Here is a 24,906-nt window from a genome sequence, read left to right on the forward strand (position 1 = left end):
AAAACAGGAGGAGGAGAAGGAGAAAGGGCGGGGGAAGAGGAGGGAAAAGAGAAGGAGAAGGAGAAGATTCTGAGAGGATATCAGGTAGCTCACAGAATCACTACGGAAGCCAGGAGAAGCCAGCTGAAGTGAGTGGGTCGGCACAGAGGGGGACTCTGAAGCCAAAATCATGGGTAAAAATCACATCTCTGGGGCCAGGCTGGTGGTGTAGTGGTTAAGTTTGCACACTCCACTTCCGTGGCCTGGGGTTTGCAGGTTCGGATCCCCAGTGTGGACCTACATACCGTTCATCAAACCATGCTGTGGCAGCATCCCACATACAAAATAGAGGAAGATTGGCATAAATATTAGCTCAGGGCAAATCTTCCTCAGCAAAAATAAATAAATAAATATAAAAAAATCAAAATGCTGACAAATTTGGTAAAAGGCATCGTGGCCATTTCTGCCACTGTAGGTGGCCAGGACACTGGCCTTTGCAGTGGCTCTGAAGCCATTGCTGCCCAGCAGGAAGTGGGAAACTGCTATGACTGACACAAAGAATGTCCCCATTTTTTGTGACACTAGTTCCAAATTCAAAGTCCCTCGTGGAAATGACAAAGCCTAAGACGTGTTCGTGTGGTAGCTGGCAGAATTGCTGGGACAAAGCACTTTCAGCTTCTAAAGTGGTATATGGGTCTGCCTCCCCCCAAACTCAGAATGTGAGAAATTCCCTGAACAGGTCAGATATTGGGCAGCCAAAATAATGTCAAATGTCCACTACGAATTATCTAAGGGGTTGTTTGTCCTCAACAGCAGGAAAACCTAATGCATGTATGTCTGTATGTACCTGGATCTATTTAGGGACCATATCCAAGTAGTGAGTAGTTTGCTTTTCTCCCCAGTGTCTCTCTCCCTTGGGCAATGTTAGATCCATTTAGTTTTATCTCTCGGATCCCTGATTTTCTGAGTGTCATCCATTCTTGCTTTAGGAGTGATGTAGAATTCATAATTAAGCCAAAATATCTCTCCCATTGTGTGTTGATTCAATTAGTCTAAACCCCAGAATCATTGCTGTCAAGCAAAGGACTCAACAAACACCAGGAGCCTCCCACAGCACAGGTGCACCTCACAGGCACAGGGTCAGCAGATGCCATCCCAGAGAGGTGTGCTTTGTCCAGGAGCAACGGGACACATCATGGGTTGTGCTCCAGGAGAGGGGCCCTGCCCCACCACTGCTATACCTTTCTGTAGGCAAGTACATCAAGAGAGGGGCTTTGCAACTTAGGAGCATGAGGCAATGATTTGAGCTTGGGCACCAGCAGCTGCCCCGAGTCACTGCACATCTACTTCTATCTCCTGGAATCTTTGTGGGACGTTGAGAGCATACGCAGCCCCTCTCATTGCTTGCTTATTTTCAGCTAGTAGACAATCCTCTCTCCACAGCTGCACATAAACAACATTACCTAGTCGGGCTCAGAATTTTTGCATGGCCACAAGCTGATTTTGTCAATATACCCGAAGATAACCAGGCATGTGCTAAGAAACTCACACTGATATTGGAACCAGAGTCCTAATTTATTGATTGCAATGAGAAATATACCTGGCAGGAATGCCAGGGTAGAATTCGGTTGGCTGGTTGTCTCCCCTTTTAGGGAAAGAAAAAAGTCTAGTTTATGAAAGAAAAGTTGCTTGGGGAGTAGACAAATAGCTTGGGCTGGTATGGTGTCTCCATGGATGTTAGGGACCAAGGCTCTTATTGTTCTGTTCCACCATCTCCGTGTGTGGCTTTCATCGTCACAGTTATCTCATGATCTAAGATGGCTGCTGGAGCTTCAGCCATCACATCTGTGTTGCAGGAAGAAAGAGAGAAAATTTTGCAAAAAAGAGTCCCCTTTCAGATGTATCAGAGTTCACTAAGCAGCCTTCCTCTAAGTCTCCCACAACACTACCGCTTACATCTTGTGGGCCAGAAATCAGTCATCTGGCTAAATCGTGTTGCAAAGAAGGCTGAGAAATATAGCCTTTCTTCCATCTGTCAATGCGCCCGGCTAAAACTCCACATTCCGTTACTAAGAAGAAAGGGGACAATGGATGTAGCAGTAAGCAACTAGCAATTTCTTGACATACCTACCTCGGATGGTTATTAGGAAGATCAGTATAATAGGTAAAGCACTGACATCTTCCAAAAAATTGACCATAATCAAGTGTATTGACTGACAAAAGTTTCTACCAGTTGATACACTTAATTTTGTTTATGTTTGACTATCATATTCCTTCAGTTACATTGATACCAACACCCTCATGTAATAACTAAAAATACAACATGAATAATAGCTATTTGTTGAATGCCTTTTAGGTGTTGGTTTCTTTATGGCGCTGTACATGTATTATTTCAATTAAATTTCACAATTGCTCTTTAGGTAAGTATAAGCACCTCAGTTTTATAGAGGAAGAAACTGAGGTTTCAGTAACTAGTCGAAGGTCATATAAAACTAGTAGTCTAAGAATCAAACCCTAAATTTGACTCTACCTGATGTTGTAATGCCTCCCAATGTAATATTCAAGAGAACAAAATGTAAGCAAAAAGAATCTATAATGCTATCACCCAGAGAAAATATACTCCATTTTACATATTGCTTGTATGTACATAGTGATTTGATACATAGTCGCAACCAAGTGTGCATATATCACTTTGACCTCTGCTGTTTTCACTTGATGAAATATCATAATCACTTTCCATGTTTTGAGTTTTCTCAATTATTTTATCTTTTTGATGTCACATCATTAAACCTCTTCTCTGATGTAGACATTTAAGTCCCAACTTTTTGCTAATGGAAAGTGGCGGCCATTAACGTCTTTGCATTTTTTTCATTTCTTTTATTTCCTATTAACTTCTGCCTGTGGAAATAATGGCTTGAAAGATAAAGGCATGCTTATGGTACTTGTCACATATTGCAATATTAATTTCCAAAAGGTTGTACTAATTTACACTGCCACTGGCAAAAAAATGAGTCGTTCCTCAACACTACAAGCTTACCAGCAATGGATAGAGTCTATATAGAGAGAGAGGGATAAAAAGACAGAAAATGGTGGAAAATAGTATCTCAAGTTAGCCTCAATTTTCTTTTCTTTGTTTATAGTAATGATAAGTAAAAAAAATCTTCGGTTTTCAAGACCAGAGCAAAACTGGTCCTTTGTTGGACTGGAGAGAGCAAGTTTAAGACAAATTGTAACTTTTTTGCATGAGTAGATAACAGAGGCAATTTTACAGTGAAGTTAGCGAAACTTAAGCTTCAGAGCCTCTCGCTTGCATATGGGCCACTTCCAAGGCCCTGGGAGATGCTCTAGCAATGGTCTTATGTTTTTGTGAAAATTTGCAAAAGTAAGATATTTTAAACTACACTCTGTTCTGACTACTTTCCACTTGGTGGTTTAAGTCTGATTTCTAATTTGTAGCATTTGCCAATTTCCATGGTGTAAAATGGTGTAAATACTTCATCCATGGCTGATCTCAAGCTACCAATAGTTTAACAAGCAGATTATAAAATTCCTAAATATGTGACAATCTGCTCTTGAGAACCACCATCCCTCCCTCTGATACACTTCCATTCCTGCCTGGTAGTGCTGATAGCGTGGGCATGGTCATCTTGGGATTCTACTATGGGAAAGTTTAGTAGGTATTGCATTGAGTTTAGACTTAGTGGCATCCATTTATGTCGGCTGAAGGTGCTTTCATATATACTTAAGTTATTTATGGACCTCTTGGTGTAGAAATAGCTTCCATAAATATTTCTACCCCACTGTGCTGACTTACTTGGAATTGTGACCTGAATGTGCAAGGCCAGAAGTCGTATCATGATATCAAAGTGTCCTACAGGTCCTGGCTTCCGAAGTATGTGGGTAGTGAAAGAGAAACAAAATTTGTGCTTACAGGTCTAAGCTGGCATGTGGAAAATGATCAGACACATGAAACTTTAAGGGAAGGATTTGGTTCTTATTGATGCCTAACCAAAATGGTTCTCTCCTATTAGGAATAAACTTGATAATATGACTATAAAAGTTCCAACAATTTCTTTAAAGGGAAGTATAGACATAAATCTCTACTAGTACTTTAAACAGCAGATGTATCTAAGTGTGAATTACTATGTGTTGTGTATCACAACATATGCATTGTATCTTAACATGACATTAAATAATGAGTTATGAAGCTGAAAGAAAGTTTTCTAAACAGAAATTAGGAAACAAACATTGGGGCTGGCCCCCGGGCTGAGTGGTTAAGTTCATGTGCTCTGCTTCGGCGGCCCAGGGTTTTGCTGGTTCGGATCCTGGGCGTGGACATGGTACCACTTGTCAGGCCACGCTCAGGCGGTGTCCCACGTGCCACAACTAGAAGGACCCACAACTAAAATATACAACTATGTACTGGGGGGATTTGGGGAGAAAAAGCACAAAGAAAAAAAAAGAAGATTGGCAACAGTTGTTAGCTCAGGTGCCAATCTTAAAAAAAAAAAAGACACAAGTATTGATGAACCATGCGAGAGGATAGACTGAATTATCTTTATATCCTTGTTCGAGAAAATAATATTGCAAAATTGTTGTCACATGAGGAAGGGATCAAGTATGTGGGCAAAAACATAGGAAAAAGTATTACAAATGTGTGGCAGGTATTACTTAATAAAAATGTTACACCTATTTGCAAAAAGATAAAATGAGACGCATACATTGCACACATTGTACTGTACACAAGACTCTAATGCCCTTTTTGTTTTTCACAACATTGACATTTTGCAGGAATCCAGGCCAGATGTTTTATAGATTGTCCTACGTTTTGAATACTGACTGTTTCTTCATGGTTAGATTCAGGTTAAACCTTTTTTGCAAGAAGACTATATAAGTGATGTTGTTCCTTTCCCCAAGTGCATCACAACAGGAGGCATATGGTTGCCCCTTATTGGTGATGCTACTTTTGGTCACTTGAATTTTATTTATTTTTTTATCTTTCCTTCTCCCCAAAGCACCCCAGTACATAGTTGTGTATTTTAGTTGCGGGTCCTACTAGTTGTGGCATGTGGGACGCCGCCTCAGTACGGCTTGATGAACGGCTAGGTCCGCGCCTAGGATCCGAACTGGCAAAACCCTGGGCTGCCAAAGCAGAGCCCGCGAACTTAACCCCTGCCACGGGGCCGGCCCCACCTACTTCTGGTCATTTCCTTAAGACGGGGCATGTACTTTTAAATGGTGGCATATATACATATATATATACATACATATAAATAAGTCACACAGCGACTGTGTTCACACTCTAAGAAGCAAAGTATCAGGCAAGCGCGCAGCAGGAGGCAGTCGCTTTCCCAGGCTCCGGGGAAACCGGTCCAACCACGCCCATCCTACTGCCCGCCCGCGTCTCTTTTCCCGGAAAATCATCTCTGAGAACCAGAGAGCCCCTACTCCAAAGCTCCCAAATCTTTTCCCATCGGCATGCATGCGCCTGCGCAGCGAGTCTCCAGGCAGCACTTTTCCAGCGCCCGACCGCTTTTTTTTCCTGCTCTCTTAGGCCTCCCCTCCACTGGAGCTTTTCCCTAAGGGGTCATCACAGGGCGCCAAACGCGCGCCCGCGGGAAGGCTGGGGGCGGGGCGAGGCGCGGCGCGGCACGTCAGTGGCCTTCCGGGCGGAAGTCCGCAGCCTCCGGAGCCGCTGATTGGCTTTCAGCCTGGCGCCTGTCTCGGCCCCCGCGCCAGTTTCGGGCTGGTTGGCGCGGAATTGGGAGACTCCGGGACCATGGCGCCCGTACACGGCGAGGACTGCGAGCTGGCGGCGAGCGGTGAGGGATGACCCCGCGCGCGGGGTCCCGGGTTGGGAATGCGGGGACCGTGGACAGACTGCGAGTGGTGGGGACTCTGAGGGGGTCTCTGTTTATTTTTTCTTCGGTAGCCGCGCGCTCGGGTCGCCCCGCGGGGCTGTTTGGGCGCGGACCTCTGTCGTCGCAGGCTGGGATCCATCTGCGTTGGACTGGGCTTCCTGGCGGGGCCATTTGCACCGGGCAAACCCGAGCAACCCCCCCGGCGGGGCTTTTTGTTTGGGAGGCTGCCTCACCTCTGTCATTGCAGGGCTCCGCACTAGCGTGCTTTTCTTTTTATTTCTTTTGGTTTGTCGCGTCCCACGTGCTGGGCACACCTTTATCGAGACTGGCCCGGTGGGACACAGTCTTGGCCCCGCCAAGTATCCACTTGAGGGCTAGGACAGAACGGATGTGCGCCCTCCGCTTGATAGAAACTCCTGGGAAAATTGTAACTAAGCAGGAAAGAAAGCTCTAAGTGCTGTCGCCAGAAGATAGAAATGCGTTTTGTCTTTTTAGGTAATGGGTTTCTACTTTATGCATTAACAGTTTTTCTTTCAAATTCTATGGAAAGTTCGTCAAGTGCTGCAGTAAAAAAAATGTTCACAATCTAGTCATCTCTGGTGAAGTCTCTGGAAAAAATGCATCAGTTAAGCAGCATTTCGAATGCCCTGTATATCATTCATTCTGGTTTCAGTGGTAATCTTTTATTTCCAAAAAAACCCCAAAATGTAAATGGCTTTGTCTGATTTCTGATTTTTGAACAGTGTTCAACTAAAGTGTGACTTCACTGAACTTCTAACTTAAAATCAGATGCTTCACTTCCTTAGCTCGAGCATCACATCTCCTGTCACTCAAATACATCACCATTAATGAGCACTTGCTTGCTTCCTCATCAGCTTCCTTTGCATTCACCTAGTTGTGAATCACAGATTTCAATTTGTTCTTCTAGCCTTTCATTTTTTAAGACAATTTATTCTGAGAGTCAACTAGCCTGGATTACAAGTGGAATGTAGGATGTGAGTACGTGAACAGTCTTTGCAGCCCTCCATCAGTGATTTGCCACCAAGCCCTTTCTTCACCCTAAAAACTGTATGTCATCTGTGAACATCAAGAAATCACTCTTTGCAGGATACTGTGCAATCTTGAGACTCCTCTTAAGTCATGGTGTTGATTAAGTAGTTGCTGGGGAATTATGACTGGAATTTTTCCTTTAGAGCAGAATGAAAGTGTTACCTGAAAGGCTGTTGCAGGCTAGTGTCTGTCTGCTTTTGGGGACAATGGGGGTACTCCACATGGTAATTTTGAACCAAATATTTAAGCTTTTGTAACTGGATTTTTTTATGCTCATTCTTTTTTTGCTAACTTACCTACATGCAGTATTAGAGACATATTCCAAAAAGGGAAATCGAGGCTTTTTTCCCCCCCTTAAGTATTAGAAGGTGGGGTACCTTGAGAATGGCAGTGAAAAGTTGAAAGGGCTGTAACTAGCTGTTTATTATATACGAAAAGGGATCAGGGAGAGTTTAATGATTTAAAAAAAGGCAGGTATAGTGGTTCATTTATTTGTTCATTCAGCAAATATTTATTATGTACCTCCCTGGCATAGGCATCCTGCCAGACTCTCGTGTTACAGTGGTAGGTAAGCTGGACATAGTTGTTGTCCTCATGGAGTTGAGTGGTAAACATCTAATCATATATAGTGCTATATTGAGGCTTCCCTGAGAAAACTGCTTTGCTTTCTGGAAACTAGACACATGGTGCTGCTAGATGTGTGCATGTGTATGTGACTACTCGGCATCTATACACATTACACACAAACATTAAATGAGCTTCTCCTATACTGCTGAGTACTAAGTAAACCAAGCATCTTCATTTAATCCTTAACGACTTTATGAAGCCAAGATGATTCTCCCCATTTCATGGATTTGGACCCTGAGGCTCTGCATTCCTCAGAGTCCTTAGGTGTAAGCTACAGCAACCAACTCTAGCTGATTTAAACAAAAGGAATTTCTAAAGATTTTACTTTTCCTTTTTCTCCCCAAAGCCCCCTGGTACATAGTTGGGTATTTTTAGTTGTGGGTCCTTCTAGATGTGGCATGTGGGATGCTGCTTCAGCATTGCTTGATGAGTAGTGCCGTGTTCATGCCCAGGATCCGAACTGGTGAAACCCTGGGCCGCTGAAGGGGAGTGCGCGAACTTAACCACTCGGCCACGGGGCGGGCCCCTAAACAAAAGGAATTTATTAGAAGGATGTTGTGTTGTTCACAGAAACCCCAGGAGGGCTGAAGAGCCAGTCTGGGGCCTGCTCAGCCAGGAGCAGTGATTGAAATTGTGCTACAAAACTGGTCCAGTGGGGGCTGGCCCCGTGGCCGAGTGGTTAAGTTGGCGCACTCCCCTTCAGCGGCCCAGGGTTTCACCAGTTTGGATCCTGGGCGCGGACACAGCACCGCTCATCAAGCAATGCTGAGGCAGCGTCCCACATGCCACATCTAGAAGGACCCACAACTAAAAATACACAACTAGGTACCGGGGGGCTTTGGGGTGAAAAGGGAAAAATAAAATCTTAAAAAAAAAAAAAAAAACTGGTCCAGTGAGGAGGTCCTTGCCAATTACGGCCAAGTACTTGATGTTATAGCTTGTTCCTTGGGACATTTTTGGTGCTGCTGCCCCAGGTACTCAATCCTCCTGCAGTTGTTGCTATTTCTAGAAGCTTCCTTTAGCCCACCCCCTTTCCTTGTGACACTAGCTTCTGATTTAAGGTCTGAGCAAGTGTTTTTAATTGGTAGAGCCAATTTATATGCCCATGCCCATGCCCTAGCTGCAAGGGTGTCTGGGAAAGAGCATCTGCCTTTCAGCTTTTGTAGTGGGACATGTGCTCTGCATCCCATCAAGACTTATAAGAGGGAAATTTCACAAGCAGGTTCAGATGCTGGGCAGCTTAGAAAACAAGAAGACAGCTGGCCTCTGTAGCTCAGAGAGGTTAACCAGTGGTGTCATGTCACCCAGTAAGTGGCAGAGCCGGGTTGTGCTGCTTCTCCCTAATCTCCTGTTCTCCCACTCACTCTACACTCTCATGTCAAACTTACCTTCCACACTAACTTTCTCTCGGTTTCTGAATGCACCTTGCATTTTCATCTCTTTGTAATTTGGCTCATGCCTTTTCCTCTGCTTGTGCCACTTTTTTATTTTTTGTGAGTGTGAGGAAGATTCACCCTGAGTTAACATCTGTTGCCAATCCTCCTCTCTCTTTTTCCTTGAGGAAGATTAGCTCTGAGCCAGTCTTCCTCTACTTTGTATGTGGGATGCCTCCACAGCATGGCTATAGTGGAGTAGGTCCACACCTGGGATCTGCGAACCTGGGCTGCTGAAGTGGAGCACCCAGAACTTTAACTAGTTGGCCATGGGGCCAGCCACTTTCTATCCTGTACCCTGATGTAAAAATTCTATTCTTTCTGGCTCTGTGTTGGAAACCTCCCCTGTGAAGCCTTCCCTGATTTCCCAGGCAAAATTAACAGCTCTCTTTTCTGTTTCCTCAATAGTGTGTTTTTACCTCTTATATGGCACCATCTTTAAATGATGATGGGAGCCTTGGGTCCTTTTGCTTTACTTGACTGTGAGCCCCTTGAGGACAGGCAGCTCTGTCTTTGTAATTGTACCCCAACCCCTGTAGAGTGGCACGTTGTTGCCTGTGGAGTACGTCTATTTGAAGCCCTCTAAATTTTGTCAGGATAATCTGCTAGGGGGGTCAAGGGAGTCTTGAAGGAGATCCACTGAGGCCTACTTTTCACTCTCAGTGGTCACGTTCAGTAATCTCTGAAACCTTTTCATGTGGGCCTCTTCATGATTTTTTGAAATCATTTGAGTGACACCCAAGATTTTGTGGCTGTCATCATTAAGTATCTGCATTCCTTAATTTTTACTTAATGCCTTTCTGAAAATGGATTTAAAAGTCAAATGTGAAAGTCAGACAATAGACTGAGATGTTATAAAGAGATTCCATTTCCAGAAAGCTAGAAAAAAAATAAGATCTCTAATTATGCTTCACCTTTAAGATATAGTTTTCAACACTTTATTGCCAGCATTTGGTACATGTTCTTTAAATTGCATCTTCTATTTCAGTCAAACACTTAGTCAAACAGCTTAATGTTGTTATGAACATTCCAGGGTTGGAGCTTTTAGGGTGCCTCTTATCAATACTTTCTCCTTTTCTGTGCATATTCCTTTTTATAAAATAATTAGCACCAAATACAATAAAATACTCATTTTCACAGACATAGATGGCAATTGTGCTGAGCCTAAGTTCATGGCTGGCAGGCAGCACTGTTTTGCTTGATTGGTTATCCATCAGTGGGTATATGAAAGTCTTAATTCTGTGGATGAAATCTTTCCAGTAAGTGTGTGAGGTGGTCACTTTATAATGACCAAAAGCATGAATAATTCAAAAGTTGAATGAATGAACACTGAGGTCTTCTGATATTTCAGTAATTTTTGACAAAACCCATTTTAATCTTTGTAATTTTTTGCTATCATCCTATATTGTCATAACCAACTAAGCGAGGCCCGGAAATCAGTGAAGGAATACAGAATCTCCTCAGAGCCATCTTTGTTAAATTCTCCCTACCCCCAATTTTGCCTTCCTTTGAAATTTCAGATATTTATCTGAACCTGTTAGGGCATGTATTACTTTTAAAGATTGTTTTAGAGTTAGTTGCTACTTATTTCCTGTTTTAGATTGTAAATTCTGTGAGTACATGGACCATGTCCTTTTGATCTTTGTGTCTCTCAGAGCGCCTAGTACTTTGCAAAGAGCAGATGCTCCTTACAGTCTTTCAAATGTTGATTAATAGAATACAAAATGAATTGTTTTAGGATTACTTATGGCCTGTCATTTCTAGTGGAAAGTTATGGATTAATGGCTAATCGCCCTTCTCTGGTGTCTCCACGGGGTATCAGTTGGATTTAGAGTTTTCCTCTTTTTGATAACAGTTGCTTCAGTTGTTTCAGCTGGATCTTAGAGAACATTTCTGAAGAGTCACCGGAGCTGCAGATTCGCCCAGGAGCTTTGTGAACTATTTACGTTGTGAAAAGTACCATTTGCATAATATTAAAATTGTGTATCAGTATTGGCTAGAAACGTCCCTTTGTTTTTGGGGGAAGGTGGCTGACAATTTTGTAACATCTCATGTAAATTTGGCTTTTTTTCAGCTGTGTCAGATTCAGGGAGTTTTGTAGCTTCTCGATCCCGGCGAGAAAAGAAATCCAAGAAAGGGCGCCAGGAAGCTCTAGAAAGGCTGAAAAAGGCTAAAGCTGGTGAGAAGTATAAATATGAAGTAAGTAACCATTTTTCTTTTTTTTCTCCTGTGCTTCATCCAATTCATGGCCTGTAGGTAGTCTTATGTCACTTTAGAGAGATGCATATATTTCAAGCTTGTTGTAATAGTAATTTCTTAATGTTGAACAAGCGTGGGCATGAGATCTATTTACAGATTATGGAGATTACTCAACTCTCCAAGTTCCTGTAAGGCACTTTACAGATGCTTTTCAAATTTTGAAATGAAAGTAGCTATATATATATTTTTTCCCTTATTGAGCACACTGCATCTCTGGTAAGCTCCATGGCTTTGTTGGGTAAACTTAGAGATGCTTTTGCTTTTAAGGTATTGAGCTGTATAGCTAAGCACTGCTTCTTCTTGGAGAGAATTGTTCTTCCTAATTTCATTTGCAAGGGGAGCGGCGATGGGGACTGGGACCTTACTTTTGCTGTGTCCTGTGTGTAAGATTGAATGTGATGCCCTTTTGGCCATTTCCCTCTCCCCACTGTTCATGGCCTGCAGGCAAACAGACAGCAACCACCATCTGCACAACATTGTCTAGCTTCACCTTCAGTGTGCTCCCTGAGTGTCTTAACTGCCTCAGGGCTAGAAAGCGATTAATTAATACAAGAAAATAATAACGAATAAGAACAACAGCAACTAATGTACTTTCTTAGCTAACACTGTTGTAAGTGCTTTTAAAATACGTTCATTTATTTAATCCTTCCAATAACCATATCGATTAGATACTGTGAATGACAGCATTTTGTAGGTGAGATGTCTGAGGTCACAGTGGCAGAGCCTTGATTTGAACCCAGGCAGTCTTGCTTCAAAATATGCATGTTTAACCATGGCCTATACCATATTGGGCCATTAAGCAAGTAGAAGAGGATTTTTGTCATTTGGCACCATTCATTCAAAGTCAAGTGAGTCAGCCAGATCATAAAGGGTTGCTAAAAGGATTACAGCAAAGCAAGAGTAAAGCATTTTTAATGTAGGTACTTCTATAGAGGAGTTCTCTGGGGCATTTCAGATGTTGACACACTGTGACTGATTTGCCTTTGATCACTGATGTTAATTGCGTGGCTCTAAGAGTTCATGCTGAGCAGTAGCCGTGTTTTTGGAGATAGAGTCAAAATGACTTTTAAAAATAGTTTTCTCGTATCTTTTCGATAGTATATAAGTGAGTTACTTAAATAAGAGACAAAGTATGCCTGGTAGACTTCAACCAACAGAAATAATCTTGTCGGTCCCCCCCACCAAAGAAAATTGGTCAGTGTAGTAATATTAATTGGACCAGTTTGTGTTTGGGTTGTCAAAAACTTAATTTGGTAGGGCAGGTAGTTTCTGTTATCAAATGATGAAAAGCCAACTCAGTATTTGCCAGTGATCCCTGTAGAATAGATTAAGCAGGAGGTAAAAACGAAGCCTAATCCTCAAATTGATATAAGCCTTGTAGGTGTGGCAGAAATCCAGTCAGCTCTGTCCACAGGGCTCTCAGAGCCTTGCTCCAAGTGTTTTTTTCCTTAGGATCTTAGCTCTTCAGGTGGAGTTAGTCGTTTCCTCCACCCCCCACTTAAAAGGCAGAACCCTCAGAGAAGAGGGAATTCTTAACCGAGATCTATGAGTTCTTGCTAACCAGCCCACCAAATTCTCATCTGGGAAGTCGATGGCCCATCACCGTGGCGGCTAAGGTGGTGTGTTTCTGTTCCGTTTGTTGCTTTAACTGAGGCGAGCTGGTCTGCTCTCTTCCTGCTAATAGTTTGTGGTGTTCTGGCCCTCTGGCAGTCAGGCAGCTTGGGTGGTTGGAGGACTTGCCCCTCCCTCTGGACTTGCCCGTCAGATAGGTCAGCGTTTAAGTCTGCAGTCTCAAGACCTGAGAATGGTAGGGGATCGGTGGTAATGCAAACAGGGATCACTCCAAAACCATTTCTAGTGTACCTGTAGAATGTACAGTGTGTTTGTTTTGCTGACTTGTGGAGGGGCATGGATGGAGGAGATTCTCCTTTTAAATTATATTTGGTTGATTGAACAGTTACTAACATTATCGTCTGTTCACAGGGCAACATCAGCTAGTGGAGAGGGAGGTGGCATGCCTTACAGGTTTGCTAAGTACAGGAGAAACCAGTCAAGAAATTGCAAGTGAAGAATCCCCAAAGCAGCTAATGAAGAATTGGCTATAATTCAGTTTGTTTTTTATGAAGTAGATGAGTAATTGATGGTGTGACAAGTATATTATGCTAATGGAATCATTTAATATCTTATGTTAACACCCACCTAAAAAGAATACTAAGTTAATTGATGTCTATTTAAGGAAAACCCTGTAGTGGTGTTGAATGTCAGAACTCACGATTTGGTTGCAGCTACTCCTTCAGGCTGCCATTCCACTTTCAATTTGACAATTTTTTCATCAGAATTGTTTAACACTTTCACTCCATTTGAAGCTTTCTCAAACTTTTATGATGGCAGGTTGAGGACTTAACAAGTGTTTATGAAGAAGTTGATGAAGAACAGTATTCGAAGCTGGTTCAGGCACGCCAGGATGATGACTGGATCGTAGATGACGGTATGTGGGAAGAAATTGCCTGCCAGGCACTCTATTAGTTGCTTTTAGTAGATTCTCATTGCAGTAGAGTTGCTGCTTTGCACGGGCAGATGTAAGGCACTGTTAAGATCATACCTTTGGTTTGGATTTTCCTCAAATACATTATTTGAGAGTACAGAGCCAGAACAATAGAAAGTTTATTTGGGGACGTTTTGGAGAATTCAGGCGCATACCTCAGGATATAGTATAAATCCTCCAGGGAATGACTGTAGGAATTAGGAGGAACCACATACCTGTGAAGTACCCCCACAGGATGTGGGGGTAAGAAAACTAGCTATCTCACAGAATGGCTGTGAGGATTACTCGAAGCTATGTGTGTGAAGAGTAACCTGGGTAGTGGAAAACGCCAGGCAAAGGCTGGTCCTGGTGTTCTTACGCCACTTGTGGAAAGCTCACTGGTTCCTTGTAGGGTGTGACTTCTTGGGCATGTGAGTGGTGACCACGGGGAGGGGTGTAGACTGTGCCTGCGACTAGATTTGTTTCTACTTCTGTAATTGGACTCAGCTATATTGCCGGTTTTTCCTTGTAGACTGAGGTACTTTTCTGGGCTTCTGGTGATTCTTTATTCTTTTACTGTTTATTCTTCTGGTAGAGAGTAAAACTACTGTAAAGCATCCTATTGTGGCAAACTTTGATCCTGTGGGCCCCATCATTTCCCTTAGCTCACCTAGATAGGCGTATATATATCCTTTGTTTTTGGCTCCGCAAACCTGCTGTGTGGATTTTCTGTTTCATCTGACACCTGTTTGAACAGGATTCTTCTGCACTTAAAAATGGCACAGGCCAGGAGAACATCTGAGTGGGTATAAAAGGTTTGTTTTTTTTTTGGTCATGGCTGAAATATTATTGGCCATTTTTAGAAACTTGATCCCAATATTAAATTTTATTCCTGCAGATGGTATCGGCTATGTGGAGGATGGCCGAGAGATTTTTGATGATGACCTTGAAGACGATGCTCTTGATTCCCATGAGAAAGGTACCTACATTTTGTTTTCAGGAGAGTACTGTTTTGAGATTTAAAGAATTATCTAAAATTTGAGATGACTTGATATTTTGACACAGTTTCCTTTAAGGGAAAAGGACTACTACAATTGTTTTTAGGTATAGAATATGTTCTGATATTGAGAGAAGCATAGTTAATGTAGAAAATTAAATGTCAAAAGCAAAAACACCACCAGAAAGTGAAGTTTCATGTCCCTATTATCGAAAGAGTTTGGTCTTTTACTTATTTTGGAATTTTCAGTCCTGTGGTCATTTTTGACTTGCTGATTTTGAGGACTGCAACAATGTGATATCTTCTAGTTCCTACTGAAATAATGTGCATAGAATTTTTGCTCTTTAATGATAGTACAGTACAATAACAAGGTTTAGAACTCTGTTTAATTGAAATTTAAAATGATATGAATGAGTGTGTCAGATTTTCTTAGCTACACAATCATTGGCAAAAAGTCTTTTTGAGTAAACAAGACTGATTTAGTTCTTGGAAAATGAGAAGGGAAAATTCTCTTTAGTATTTGTTTTTTTGGTTTAGTTTGTTATTACCACCAAGTGGCAGATCACAGGTCAGCAAACTGGCCCACTTACAGCCCTTTCATTTATCTATTTAAACCATTTTATTGAGGTCATATTGGCTTATAACATTGTGTAAATTTCAGGTATGCATTATTTTATAACACTTTCTGTACAGACTGCATTGTGTTCACTACAAATACTCTAGTTTTTATCTGTCACCATACATACGTGCTCCTTTACCCCTTTCTCCTTCCCCCCATCCCCTTCCCCTCTGGTAACCACTGATCTGTTCTTCTTATCCATGTGTTTGTTTATCTTCCACATATGAGTGAAATCATATAGTGTTTGTCTTTCTCTGTCTGGCTTATTTTGCTTAGCATAATGCCCTCAAGGTCCATCCGTGTTGTCGCAAATGGCAGGATTTTGTCTTTTTTATGGCTAAGTGGTATTCCATTGTATACACCACATCTTCTTTATCTGTTCATCAGTTGATGGGCACTAGAGTTGCTTCCACATCTTGGCTATTATGAATAATGCAGCCCATTTATTTATTTATTTACAAATTTTTAAAAAATTTTTCCTCCCACAGCCCCTTGGGTACATAGTTGTGTAATTTTAGTTGTGGGTCCTTCTAGTTGTGGCATGTGGAATGCTGCCTCAGCATGGCTTGATGAGTGGTGCCATTTCCATGCCCAGGATCCGAACTGGCGAAACCCTGGGCCGCCAAAGCAGAGCACCCGAACTTAACCACTCAGCCAGGGAGCCGGCCCGGCAGCCCATTTATCTTTAAACAGCTTTATTGAGACATAATTCACATCCCATACAATTCACCTATTTAGAGTGTACATTTCAGTGGTGTTTAGTATAGTTAAGGAATTGTGCAGCCATCACAACAATCAGTTTCACATTTTCATTATCCTAGAAAGAAATCATGCCTGTTACTATGTACCCCTCAAGCTAGGAACGGTTTTTGCATTTTTTTTTTAAAAAAAAGAAAATGCAAAGAGGAATATGTAGGCACTCAAGAGAGACATATGTAGCCACAAAGCTAAAATCTGTGCTGTCTTACCCTTTTTCAGAAAGTCTGGACCCTAATTTGTAGTTTGTTAACATTTTGCAACATTTGTTTTTTTTCCTCCCTCTTCCCTTAACCCAACCATAGACCAAGACTTTATTTTTGGTGAACTTACTGAAATAAGTTGTAGACACCGTGTTAGTTCACCTCTACATGCTTCAGTACTGACCTCCTAAGAAGAAGGACACTTGTCTACTTAGCCACAACACCATTCTCATGATATTATCTAATATAGTGTCCATATTAAGATTTCCCCAGTTAGCCCAATAATGTCTTTTATAGCTATTTTTTAAAATTCAAAGTCCACTTTACTTTTTATGTCTCTGTAGTCTTATTTGGTGTAGTACAGCACCATCCCTCCTCTGCCTCCTCTGGCCTTTTTGTTTTTAATTACATTGACATTTTTTAAGGCACTGGGCTGGTTATTTTGTTGAATGTCCCGCAGTCTATGATTTGCTTGATTGCTTCTTCATGCTTAGAGTCAGGTTAAATATTTTGGCAAAAATACAGTATAGATGAAGTTGTGTCCTTTCCATTGATCATATTAGGGGCACATAATGTCAGTCTGTCCCGTCGTTGGTGATACTAAGTTTGATCTTTTGCTTAAGATGATGTTTGTGAGATCTCTTCCTTGTAAAGCTACCTTTCCACCTTTGTAATTAATGTAAATATGGGGTGATAATTTGAGACCCTGTGTATATCCCTTTTCCCTACCAACTTTCACCTAATGCTTTCAGCATTTATCAACGATACTTTCTCTCCTTTTTAAAATTATCCCTTCAAACTCATGGATATAAATAAAATTACTGTTACAGTTCAGTATCCTTTATCAGGATTTTTCTTTTTGATGTTCAGATTATCCCTGATTTGGCAGCAGTAGCCCCTTTGAGCTGGCTCCTGTGTGCTTTTGACATGATCCCATGAGTCTTTGAGCATTTCCTTGCTTTGTGGGCCAACAAGATGTTCCAGGTTCTCCTTGTATTATTCCTGTCCCAGACCTGGAATCAACCATTTCTCCCAAGAATCATGGTTCCTTTTAGTGGAAAATGGTATTCAGTTCTGGGGGATGGATGTACTCATTGCTCCTGGGGTGTAATGGTTTCTGGGCCCTTTCAGTGAACTAGGAGATTTTATATATATATATATATATATATATATATGTATGTCATGAATGCATACTGATACATGTGATTCAAATCCAGCACCACAGGATTCTTCTTCATCTTCCTCAATTCTGTATTTTTATCTACCTTCATTGCCAGTGAAAACCCTTGTCTTCTAAAATATACTACAAAATAGTTTGAGATTTTAGAATTACTAAACCAATACATCTACCAACAACCTTTCTAAGTAAAGTTTACAATTTGTTTACAGTTTTATTTGTTCTTGGCATATTTGCTGCTAAGGGTGTATAGTGAGAGTATTGTGTTCAGAAGGTGTGTGAAGTAATTTTTTTCTGTGTGCTATCTTACCAGTTTACTACACAGGTTCTTTTTTTTCTATTTTTGTTCAGGTTTTTGTTTGTATTCAAATTTAGGTTTTTAAAAAATCTTTTTGAGAGGCTGGCCCAGTGGCCTAGTGGTTAAATTCGCATGTTGCACTTCGGCAGCCTGGGGTTTGCAGGTTCGATCCCAGGCACGGGACCAACACACCACTCATCAAGTCATGCTGTGGCGGCGTTCCACATACAAAAATAGAGGAAGATTGGCACAAATGTTAGCTCAGGGCCAATCTTCCTCATACACACAAAATTCTTTTGTTTTAATTTTAGTTTTTGAATATTGTAAAACATTTTTATGATTCAAAATCAAAATGATATCAGGAGTTATCATGAGAGTAAGATGGGATCTTACTCTCATCCCTATGCTTCCTACTTCATTTCTACCCATCTCCATAGGTATAATTTTTATTAGTTTCTAATTATCCTCCCTGTGTTTCCTTTTACAAAAAATAAGGTTGTGTCTATTTTCTTTTCATGTGGGATGTTATTTATTTATTCATTCACTAGTGAAATTAGAATATGTAAACTATCTTCCTGGTTTCTACCAACCTATGTAATGTAGGAACTCTACACACTGGTACCTACCGTTTGGTAGCAGAGTGGCTAATTTTGTTTTCCTAGTTTTTCTTAGTCCGTAAAGAAGAGAATGAAATAAGCCCATGTGCTTTTTCATCTCCCTGAACTGAGGAGGCCTGCATTAGAGTCCTGGCTGTGTTGTTAATTGTCTGTATCTTGAATGAGTCCCATCACCTATCTGGACACGAGTTTTGTCAGCTGTAAATTAGGAGGTTGAACTATAGGGAGGTTCTTGAGGAAAGGACTCATGTCCTGGTCATCTCAGTGCCGATCACAGTAGCAGGCACAAAGAAATTATGAACTATTTGTTGAATAAGTGAGCCATCTCTGTGTTTCCATAATCGTCATATCATCTCTTCCTAGTCATACGTCAGTGAAGAGGATGATTTGACATTCTGAAGGAGAGCTAATCTTAGAAATCTTTATTCTACACTTTGCCACCATTTACCCACAAGACTCCACTGTTCTAGTATCCCTCACGAGCAGCCCAAAAAGGCCCCAAGATCTTAGGAAGGGAAATAGAATTCTACAATCCACTTTAAAGACTTAGAAGGAGTTGAAGAGTTTTGCCCAGAAGTAAAAGGTCAACTCTTTATGGTGTAGATCCAATCTCTGGCCTGTTGCTTTCAAACAGAGACTGAAAAATATCAACTAAGTCCCAATGAACAGAAATCTGTGGGCAAATGAATAAAACAAATCAAAACAGAAGCACTAAAATTGTGGGAGAATTCTGCCTCAAATGTTGACACCTATTCTTTCTCTGTGTTTCTCTTTGTCCTTCCATCTAAATCCTACTAACCTACAATGGTGAGATTAAAGCCCCTTCACGAAGCCTTCCTTGCTATTCAAACCTCTGTTGACCTTCTCTTTTGATACTTTTTAGTACGACTTGAATTTTATATACTAAACATTTTGACCATTACTTATATTCAGTTTTCAATCTGCTCCAAGTGATCGCAATAAAAAGTTAAGTTCTCCTGTCTTACATTTTCCACAGATGTTCTACAAACCTTTGCACTGTCTTAGGCACATGAAAAATAACTTTAAAAAAAACTCTGGTAAGATACACATAACATAAAATTTACCATTAGCGACATTGAATACATTAACAGTGTTTGCAACCATGATCATTATCTAGTTCCAGAACATTTTATCACTCCAAATGGAAACCCATACTCCTTAAGCAGTCATTCCTCAGTCTCTCTTCCCTCAGCCTGTGGCAAGTACCAATCAGCTTTCTGTCTCTGGATTTGCCTATTTTGAGTATTTCATATAAATGGAATCATGTAATATGTGATCATTTGTGTCTGGCTTCTTTCACTTAGCATAATGTTTTCAAGGTTCATTCATATTGTAGCATGAGTCAGTACTTCATTTTTAGGGCTGAATACTATTTTGCATGGATATACCACATTTCGTTTATCCATTTATTAGTTGATGGACATTTGAGTTGTTTCCACCTGTTGGTTATTGGTGACTAGTGCTGCTATGAATATTCATGTACAAGTTTTTGTTGGAACACTTGTTTTCAATTCTTTTGGGCATATACCCAGGAATGGAATTATGTATATGTAGTTTTATTTCCTTTTCTTTCTTACAGAAAAGATACTTTCTATACTTTTGTACTTTGTGTTTTTTCACTTAACAAGATATCCTGAAAATCACTTCCTGTCAGCACATAGAGATCTTTCTTTCTTATTTCTCTGTAGCTTCATAGTATTTGATTGTATGAATGTACCATGGTTTATTCAAATCATTTCCTTGAATGGATATTAGATTTTCAATAATTAGCTGTTACAGATAATACTGCAGTGAATAACTCTGTGCATATGGTGTTTTCCTTGGGAAAGATCCCGAGAAGTGGGATTGCTGGCTCAGAGTAAATGCACATGAAGTTTTATGGTAGTGCCGTAGGAGTTGTCCCATTTTACGCTCCCATGAACAGTGTATGAGTGTCTGTTTAGACCCCATGACCTCACCAACAGAGTATGTTGTCCAGCTTTTGAATTTTTGCCACTCTGATATGTGAGAAATGACATCTCAGTGTGGTTTTCATTTGCATTTCTTTTACACATGAATTTGGGCATCTTTTCATAAAACTTAGTAGCTGTTTATATATATATATATATACATTTTTCAATATTGCAAATATTCTTTATTTGGAAAACCCCTCTTTTTTAATTTTTTTTTTTTGAGGAAGATTAGCCCTGAGCTAACTACTGCCAGTCCTCCTCTTTTTGCTGAGGAAGCCTGGCCCTGAGCTAACATCGTGCCCCTCTTCCTCTACTTTATATGTGGGACGTCTACCACAGCATGGCGTGCCAAGTGGTGCCATGTCCGCACCCGGGATCCGAACTGGCGAACCCCAGGCCGCTGGGAAGTGGAACGTGCGAACTTAACCACTGCACCACTGGGCCGGCCCCTGTTTATATATATTTTTATGTGAACTGTATGTTTGTGTTTATTGCCCACATTCCTTTTGGGTTTTGGGGCTTTTTTTAATATCAGGAAAATTTTTCCTTTATCTGCAAAGCATAATGCAAAAATCTTCTTCTGTTTTGTCTTTAAACTTGTTTCTGGTGTGATTGAATTTATTTTTATTTATTTATTTTTTTTGAGGAAGATTAGCCCTGAGCTAACTACTGTCAATCCTCCTCTTTTTGCTGAGGAAGACTGGCCCTGAGTTGACATCCATGGCCATCTTCCTCTACTTTTTTTTTTTTTTTTTTTTTTTTTTTTTTTTTATTAAAGATTTTATTTTTTCCTTTTTTTCCCCAAAGCCCCCCGGTACATAGTTGTGTATTCTTCGTTGTGGGTTCCTCTAGTTGTGGCATGTGGGACGCTGCCTCAGCGTGGTCTGACGAGCAGTGCCATGTCCGCGCCCAGGATTCGAACCGACGAAACACTGGGCCGCCTGCAGTGGAGCGCGCGAACTTAACCACTCGGCCACGGGGCCAGCCCCGTTCTTCCTCTACTTTATACGTGGGATGCCTACCACAGCATGGCGTTTGCCCAGCTGTGCCATGTCCGCACCTGGGATCCAAACCGGCAAACCCTGGGCCTCCGAGAAGCAAAACGTGTGCACCTAACCGCTGTGCCACCAGGCCAGCCCCTTGAATTCATTAATCTTTTTTTCCTTCCAATGGATCTTGAATCATAGTTAGACTTTCCCCCACACCCAGGTTACAAAGGAGTTTGCCTTTTTAATTAAAATACTTACAAAGTTTCATTTTTTTGTTTTGATCTATGATCTATTTATACTGGTTGACCTCTTTACAAATGAGTAGGCAACACTACTTACTAGAAAGTCCATTTTTTCCTCAGTGATATGAGATACCACCTTTATTATATGCTAAATTTCCATAAGTAATTGGGTCTTTTTCTGGACTGTATTTTCTATTTCATCTGGCCTGTGTATTCATATGCTAGTACTGTAGCATATGAAAGCTGTAGACACTATGTTAACTATTCATTCTAGGTCTTTTTTTTTTTTTTTTTTTTGCTGAAGAAGATTTGCACTGAGCTAACATATGTGCCAGTCTTCCTCTATTTTGTATGTGGGTTGCCATCACAGCATGGCTGCCACCAAGTGGTGTAGGTCTGTGCCCCAGAACTGAACCCCGGGCCACCGAAGCAGAGCTTGCTGAACTTAACCAGTAGGCCACTGGGCTGGCCTGGACCCTCATTCTAGGTCTTTTTGAGGTAGAGATTCCTTTACCTCATTCCGGGATGAAATCTGAAAGTGAGAGTAAAAATGACGGTCTTAGAAGAGTTCGTAGGTGATTTACACATGGCCAGAAGAGAAAACCTATGGTACAAGTTGTTCTTTAATGAACAGATGTCTCTGCTGTTTAGTGTTGTTATGATGTGTTGCGTGTGTCTAGTTGCTGTTCCTCATAAAATGGAAATTAGGACACTGCAATAGTATAACTGGTAACCCTATTTGTTTATAGTTCAGTTTTCCTGTCAGCTCGAGTATAGCACTAAAAAGGTGGTCTCACGAAGGCTTCTCGGCTAATCCCCTGGTTCCAGATGAGCTGATCTTTTTATTTCTGTGGGAAGAACAAACCCCGTCCCCATCTTTTAAAAAGCTTTTGATTCACACTAACAATAACAATTAAATAGTCACGCTTAATAACTCATCCTGATATTTAACTGGCATTTCATCAGTTTTTGTAATAACATTTAGCCCAAGTTTTCCTGAATTGTTTGTTTTAAAGATTCTTCCCTGTGTACCATGCATAAAATCTCATATTTTTGTATTTTGAATTCTTAACAGTTTTCTTCTCAAATTCTCGTATACAGAGAGCAGGTGACTAGGCTTTTAGTTTTCCATTTTGATTTTTGCCAGTGCATGTTTCTAAATAATGTATATTCCAGCAGGAAAAGATGATAAAGCACGCAACAAAGACAAGAGGAATGTAAAGAAGGCTGTGGTGACAAGACCAAACAGTATCAAGTCCATGTTCATGGCTAGTGCTGGGAGGAAAACCGCAGACGTGAGTTTCATGGTTTTCTTATATTTTGCCTTTTCCTTTGTGAAGCAAATTTAGTATTTGATTATACAGATAATAGGTGCTCAATACATTTGAGCTCAGATATTTGAGTAATATTTTCCTAATTTCAATCACTAAATTGGATGTAGATTTCTAGGTGAATTTAGACACCTCAGTGGTTGGATCTTGGAGATAGAAAAGAAGATTGAACCGAAAAGCTGAACTAACAGTGTGTTTATTTCTGTGATTAGCAGGAGGATCATGGAATGAGGATGAAGATAGAGGACAGGAGCTCTCGGTTTAGGAGTTATGTGTCCACAGGTGGTGGTTAAGATCTGTGGATAGTTGATGAGCTCTCAGAGTGAGGAATGAAGAGGAAGGACTGACTGGTTGGGTTCTGTCTTTCACAGACACGTGAGCTGGGTGGAAACGTGAAGTGCAGGGCTTTCTCATTCTACCTTCCTTTATAATTTCCAGAAAGCTGTAGACTTGTCCAAGGATGATCTGCTAGGTGACATTCTACAAGATCTGAACAGCGAGGTAAGTGACTCTCTAGGAGTTGCCAAATATGTGAGGGACTTAGGGTGAAGAAACAGCTCAGTAATTATACAAAACAGACTATTGCTAGAATTAAAAACAAAAAATTCAACGACACCACCCCCACCAAAAAAGAAAAAAAAAACCTTCAAATTGGTTTCTTCTCACCATTTTAGGTTGTAGTTCCCAGCTGATACAAGCTATGCGATTATGTAGATGGGGCTGTGTGGGGGTGTGTTTGAGGTAGTAAGAATGCACACTGTGTGTGCTCAGTTGCTGCAGTGTATGTTCCTAAAATAGAATGAAGCCTGTCAGTCTGTACAATCAGGCATGAGTTCTTCATCTTGAATTCTAAGCGGGGGGTGAAGGCAGCGTCAGTGAACTGTCCCTTCTAGAACTCAGACAGGCTCAGCTGCGCCAGGGATTTGCAATTTAGCTATTTCAAATAAAGACTAAACCCTCATTTAGAGGCGTGCTTCTTTCTAAGTGACCCTTGATTAAAATGACTAACACCAACACCATGTAGTTCTAGCTTGACAGTTTTTAATGTAATATTCTGGAAGGGTAAGGGGAAAGTATGTTAAGTTTTAAAAAGAAGAAAATTGGTGAGGGGTGGATTCAATATCTATTCTGGTTTTCTAGTGAGTCTGTGGTATTGTTGCTATAGTAACTGCAGTGCCTGAACACAGAGCTGTGGGGGGAGCAGGGAAGGAAAAAAATGCTTTGCTCATTGGGCTTCAATGGGGGAAGAAATGTCCTTTTCTGTCTTATGGTAAATCAAGCATGGCAGTGAATGTCTGTCTTCCCCCTCCTTTTAGCCACCTCAGATAACTCCACCACCTGTGATGATACTGAAGAAGAAAAGATCCACTGGAGCTTCACTGAATCCTTTCTCTGTGCACACCCCCAAGGTAGAGTGTGTGGAAGCACCTTCAGTTTTGATTTATATTATTGCTTAAAACTTATTTTGTTGCTTTTCTATGTGAGGGAAATGCCTTTGAATTTGTATTAATTTTTGTTTTAAATTAGGACTCCCATTTCATTACATAGTTTCATGTATTTCAAAAATAGCACATGCCTGCTTTTTTCATAGTAAATTTTGTAGTAACTAGTATGTGTTTATTATAGTTATTACAACTGTGCTAAATGCAATAATTTTCCTCCTGGAAACAAGTATCTTTTTGTAAACCTCGGTAACAGTAAAATAATTGGAGCTATTACATTAATAATACATAAAAATGTTTTATAAATGGGAACCATCATTATCTCTGGTCAGGGTAGGACAGTTGCATATTTTTAGTATGCAGGTCCAGCTGACTAAACGTTTAAAAACGTTTACAGGCAGTTCCTTCAGGAAAAACTGCTTCCGCTGTCTCAAGGAAGGAGCCTTCATTAACTCCCGTTGCTCTTAAACGTGCTGAATTTGCCGGTGAGTCTGGCGTCGGGCAGAAGTGCTAGGGTGTTGAGCAGTTG

The 24,906-nt window shown here is 40.9% G+C and overlaps 1 protein-coding gene across 18 annotated transcripts in view; it reads left to right on the forward strand.

Moving 5' to 3' along the window:
* The first annotated feature begins 5,510 nt into the window (after positions 1-5,510).
* POLA1 (DNA polymerase alpha 1, catalytic subunit) overlaps positions 5,511-24,906 on the forward strand; it is a 286,891-nt gene continuing 267,495 nt past the window's right edge. For 6 of the 18 annotated variants that reach the window (XM_070256823.1, XM_023633684.2, XM_070256828.1 and 3 more), the window contains exons 1-8: positions 5,602-5,801; positions 11,025-11,149; positions 13,601-13,697; positions 14,632-14,712; positions 22,781-22,899; positions 23,374-23,436; positions 24,252-24,344; positions 24,775-24,862. In XM_070256823.1, coding sequence (XP_070112924.1) covers positions 5,759-5,801; positions 11,025-11,149; positions 13,601-13,697; positions 14,632-14,712; positions 22,781-22,899; positions 23,374-23,436; positions 24,252-24,344; positions 24,775-24,862 — 709 coding nt within the window. In that variant the 5' untranslated portion in view covers positions 5,602-5,758. Of the gene's footprint in view, positions 5,802-11,024; positions 11,150-13,600; positions 13,698-14,631; positions 14,713-22,780; positions 22,900-23,373; positions 23,437-24,251; positions 24,345-24,774; positions 24,863-24,906 lie in introns of all 18 variants that reach the window. The other 12 variants (XM_070256824.1, XM_070256831.1, XM_070256836.1 and 9 more) reach the window with 6 other exon arrangements.

Source organism: Equus caballus, chromosome X (genome assembly GCF_041296265.1).
Source record: "Equus caballus isolate H_3958 breed thoroughbred chromosome X, TB-T2T, whole genome shotgun sequence".
In the NCBI taxonomy this organism is placed as follows: Eukaryota; Metazoa; Chordata; class Mammalia; order Perissodactyla; family Equidae; genus Equus; species Equus caballus.